The sequence below is a fragment of the Gavialis gangeticus genome, unplaced genomic scaffold (genome assembly GCF_001723915.1).
Source record: "Gavialis gangeticus isolate Ggan-Ray unplaced genomic scaffold, GavGan_comp1, whole genome shotgun sequence".
Lineage (NCBI taxonomy): Eukaryota > Metazoa > Chordata > Crocodylia > Gavialidae > Gavialis > Gavialis gangeticus.
Genome location: NW_017729004.1, coordinates 37747461 through 37751822, shown reverse-complemented (window position 1 = coordinate 37751822; position 4362 = coordinate 37747461). Strand labels below are relative to the sequence as shown.

The 4362-nt window shown below is 47.5% G+C and overlaps 1 protein-coding gene across 4 annotated transcripts in view; it reads left to right on the top strand.

Annotated features, from left to right (window-relative positions):
• ACBD5 (acyl-CoA binding domain containing 5) overlaps positions 1–4362 on the top strand; it is an 80320-nt gene that overhangs the window by 63472 nt on the left and 12486 nt on the right. For 2 of the 4 annotated variants that reach the window (XM_019508248.1, XM_019508250.1), the window contains one exon: positions 1092–1201. In XM_019508248.1, the coding sequence (XP_019363793.1) occupies positions 1092–1201 (110 nt within the window). Of the gene's footprint in view, positions 1–1091; positions 1206–4362 lie in introns of those variants that run through there. The other 2 variants (XM_019508249.1, XM_019508252.1) reach the window with 1 other exon arrangement.

Here is a 4362-nt window from a genome sequence, read left to right as displayed (position 1 = left end):
AGTGCAGCCCAGCAGCTACAGGCAGCTGGCATTGGCTGTTCCTGTGGCTGCTGCAGCAGGGACTGGGGTGAGCAGGGAGAAGTGGAGGCCTTGAGTTGCAGCAGGCAGTGGGAACTGTGAGCAGGTGCAGAGTGGGGTGGGTTGGGGGGTGGAGGGCATGGCTCTTGCTGTTGCGTGCCTCCTGGGAGGGTTGTGGGCTGGCGGGCTGCACCAGGCTCTTCCTGGGGCTGAGCCGTGGATCTATGCATGGGACAACAGTAGGCTGCCACTGCAGACTGGGGCTGGCAGCACCACTGGGCAGCTGTTGGGCAGGTTGTGGAGGGTACAGTGAATTTTGGGGTGGCAGCAGCCCACCTCCCAGTGCTGCTGCCACCTGCCTGGAGTGTTGGGAAGAGCCCGGTGCCGCCAGCGGCCCCAGCCTTGCTTCCAGGAACAAGGCAGCAGTGCTGGGAGGGGGTGCTGCTGCCACCCCAAAATCCACTGTAGCACCCCCCCCCCAATCTGCCTGCCAGGTGCCAGGGAGAGCCCGGTGGCACTGCCAGCCTCAGTCTGCAGCAGCAGCCTGCTGCCATCCTGTGCACAGATCTGGGGGCCCACACCCCTCCTTGGAAGAACCCAGTGCAGCCTGAAACCCTCCCGGGGAGTGTGTAGCAGCAAGAGCTGTGTCTTCCCACCATGCCCCTCCACCCTGCACCCACTCAGTTCCTGCTGCTTTGTTGCCTGCTGTAGTCCCAGGAGCTGCTGACAGGCTGTGCTGCACCCCTCCCCAAGTCCCAGCCTTCCTCCCGCCCTCACTGCCATGGGAATGTATCCCTTTCTGTTCCATTGTAAACTAGGTTTGCTTTTTGCAAATTCAGTTTATGTGCTGTTCTCCAGGAGCGCATGTACTGCAGTAATCGAGGGAAATCTATATTGAGGTTCAGCTGCTCATGAGCCTTAAGCAAACTTGGCAAAATAGTTAGTAGTAGAAAATACTAGCAGAGGAGTAGTAGTAGACCATACTATTTAAGTATACTAAAAAGGAATGTTGTATTGGCATTCAGTATGCTGGTAAAAGATGGTAACCATGGTTTATATTTTGTTTTACTTAGAGACCATCATGGTGGCCCTTTGAAATTTCTCCTGGTACTTTAACCTTTGCAATTGTATGGCCCTTCATTGCTCAGTGGTTGGTGCATATATACCTTCAAAGGCGGCGAAGGTAATGACTTAAAGTTAGAGAAAACATTTGTTTAGGTTTCCAATTTTTTAAAAGATGTGGTACATACTTTATAGGGAACAGTGCAAAGGAGACTGTTGCCTTCATGTCATGGAAAGAGCATAGTATTGCATCCCATAGGGTTTTTATAATGCGAGGTTCGGGAGAGGATCCTAGAGGATTCACAGCTAGAGCTCCTAAAAATCCTGCGTTTCTTTGAGCTTTCAAAATGGGACTAACTTGAAAAAGTTCTGTGAAACTTATTGTAAATGCTCAGGTTGATGAGTTCAAGCAAACTGTGTATGAGAGACTTTGGAAGAGCCAGAGATGTCCATCTTCAGGAAGATGTGTGAACTTGTTTCCAAAGAACAGAATGGATGTTGAGAGATTGTTATCAGAAATGTACAAGAAATGCTAGAACTACTAGTTTTTCCATCAGGGTCAGGCACTTTGAGGGATGTTTTAGAAGACAACTTAAAAAAAATTCTTCTCCTGTAGAATTTTAAACTTAGGAAAACATTTACTAATGTAACTCTGCATGCATAATACACAGTGAAGAGTCAGTGGATTTTACCTGACTAAATATTACCCTTTTGTAAAATGAAACACTAGAGCAATTCCAGTATCATTTGAGTCATCTCCAGTGTTATGATGAGCCTGTTTCCCTCATGCCATGGTCTTGTCTATCAGATTTCTCATTGTAAGTGGGGATGGTTCCTTTAAAGAGTCTCTGTGTTCAAATTTTAAGTTCCTTAATTCTATTTTTTCTCTCTGGTCTCTCATCTCCACCTTCATTACTACTTTTACACAGCTGAAAGCTATTTTTCAGTGTTTTTGATACCTTTCGGTCTACTTTGTCTTGATCAAGGGATTGGAGAACTATTCTGCTTCATTCTGCCAAATGACATTTGATCCGCTTTTAAATAAGAGATGCTCAACCCCTCAAACCTCATTGCATCCCCTCTACTTCTCTCATCTAAGCTTGGAAAGTTCAAATTAGCCTTTATTCAGAGCTTCTCTCCTTCCTCCCTTTCTGTGGAGTTGTCTCTTGCTAGATTTAAGTTAAGTAACTTTTTAAATGTAAACATTCATATTAATTGGCTTCCTCATTTAAATAGGTGGGTATTTCAAAAACTGCAGTAACAGCAATTTCGAAATAAAACCATTGTGTGTGTAATGATCGCTTACTGGACACAACTTCTCTACATAGTTGCCCTACTTTACAACACTGGTTTTCCAGTGAGACGCACGTTTCTTGATACAGTGTCTCCAAAGAAGTTTTTTGGTTGCTGTGACAGCCACTCCAGCACTGTAGATTGCACCTCTGCATCACAGTGCAGTATTGGGACTATAGAGTGGATGTGGTAAAATTTCAAAGACCTGTGTCATGTCACAGGGGATGGTCAAGAGGCATATTGGCACCCCTTATTGACTGTCTGGCATCTGTGGACCTGGTTCCTGGGAACCCCCTCCCTTACTCACCTGTCATGACTTTGGTCTTTTGGGAATCTGTCTGAAAATGGCTCGTGTCATCTGAAGTACCACAGATTGCAGCCTAGCTGCCCCACAATTCTCACACTGCCTGGTGGACTTTATCAGTGGTCTGTGACCTCCGCTTTAACCAGGCTTATGCCTTGCAGATGTTGCCACTTTGTCACATCAGTGGGACCCCCAGGCCTAGTCTTATCTCAGACTACTGTCAGCCCCACTGTTCCTTGTTGGGACTTCTCAGCTTCTGCCCCACTGCTCTGGCCTAGACCCACTGCCCTGGGTATGGTTTCTGGGCTCCAGACCTGTTGTTAGTTGGAGTCTCTGGATCTCTGGCCCTGTTCTCACTCTTGGGGCTGCTGGGTCTCTGACTCTGGTCCCTGCCTCTCAGAGCTAACTTGCAAACTCTGCCTGCTCCCCATAAATTCAAACAGCATGTGCCACTCTGGCACCTCCAAATACCCCTTTTTAGTCCCAACTTGGTCCACCAGTAATAGCCATAACTAAAACATAAGCACCTGGATAAACTTAACTGTGAGCCTACTAGTTGAATAAGTAAGTTCTCAACCCCCTTTAGTTGAAGGCTTCATTGCAAGCAGTTGATACTTTTCTCCCTCCACTTGGGTGGGAAGCTTTTTTCCTTGTGTCTTACAGTCCTCAGGGTGAAACATTCCTGAGCAGCCACTCCACCAGCGTCTGTTTTTGGGCAGAGCTCCTGCCCCTCTGCTAGCTGGGCCAGCCTGCTTTTGTTCAAGTCCTGGGTTTTTCTGTTTTGTTTGGGTTGTGTTTTTTTTTTTTTACACTCCCTAAGCCCAACCCCACTTCAGGTCAGGTCATTGGCAATGCGTAGGGGGTGTTCCCCCTGAAAGCACCACCAACGCTGCCGGTGGTCCCTGTGGGTGGTCACCACTTGCCACCCACCTTCGCCTGGCCCCTTTCCAAACATTGCTTATGCTTTGGCACCCAATGGGCACACACTTTCTGGTACTTCAGGTTATCTTGCAAAACAGTATAGATAGTGCCAGTGCTTATTCCTGCTTCTTCCACTAGTTCAGGAATGTGTAGTCACATGTTTGCATGCACAGCAGCATTGACCTTGATAATGTCCTCCATCATAGTTGCACTGGAGTTCATCCACTGCAGACATTCATCCACTGCTGTCTTGGAACATCTCCACCCACTTAAACTTTCCATTGAGCCATAGTTCTTACTGTATTGTGCAACAATCCTACATTTAATTTCACCAGGTGGCATACCTTCCACCCACAAAAAAACATTGACAGAACACAGTTCGTCTTTGGTGTGCACTGGCAGCTTCATGGGCATGTTTTTTGGGTTTTTTTGGGTTTACTCATGTCACAAGTGCTCAGTACAAAACGATAGGTTTCATAGACATTAGGGCTGGAAGGGACCTCGGAAGATCGAGTCTAGCCCCCTGCCCAAGGGGTAGGAAGTCAGCTGGGGTCATAGGATCCCAGCAAGATAAGCATCCAAATTTCTCTTGAAGGCGTTCAGTGTCGGTGCTTGAACCACCTCCAATGGCAGGCTATTCCAGACCTTGGGGCTCAGACAATAAAGAAAGTCTTCCTTACATCCAGCCTGAATCGGTCTTGCAGTAGTTTATAACCATTCGACCCCGTCATCCCTTGGGGCACTCTGGTGAACAAACGTTCCCC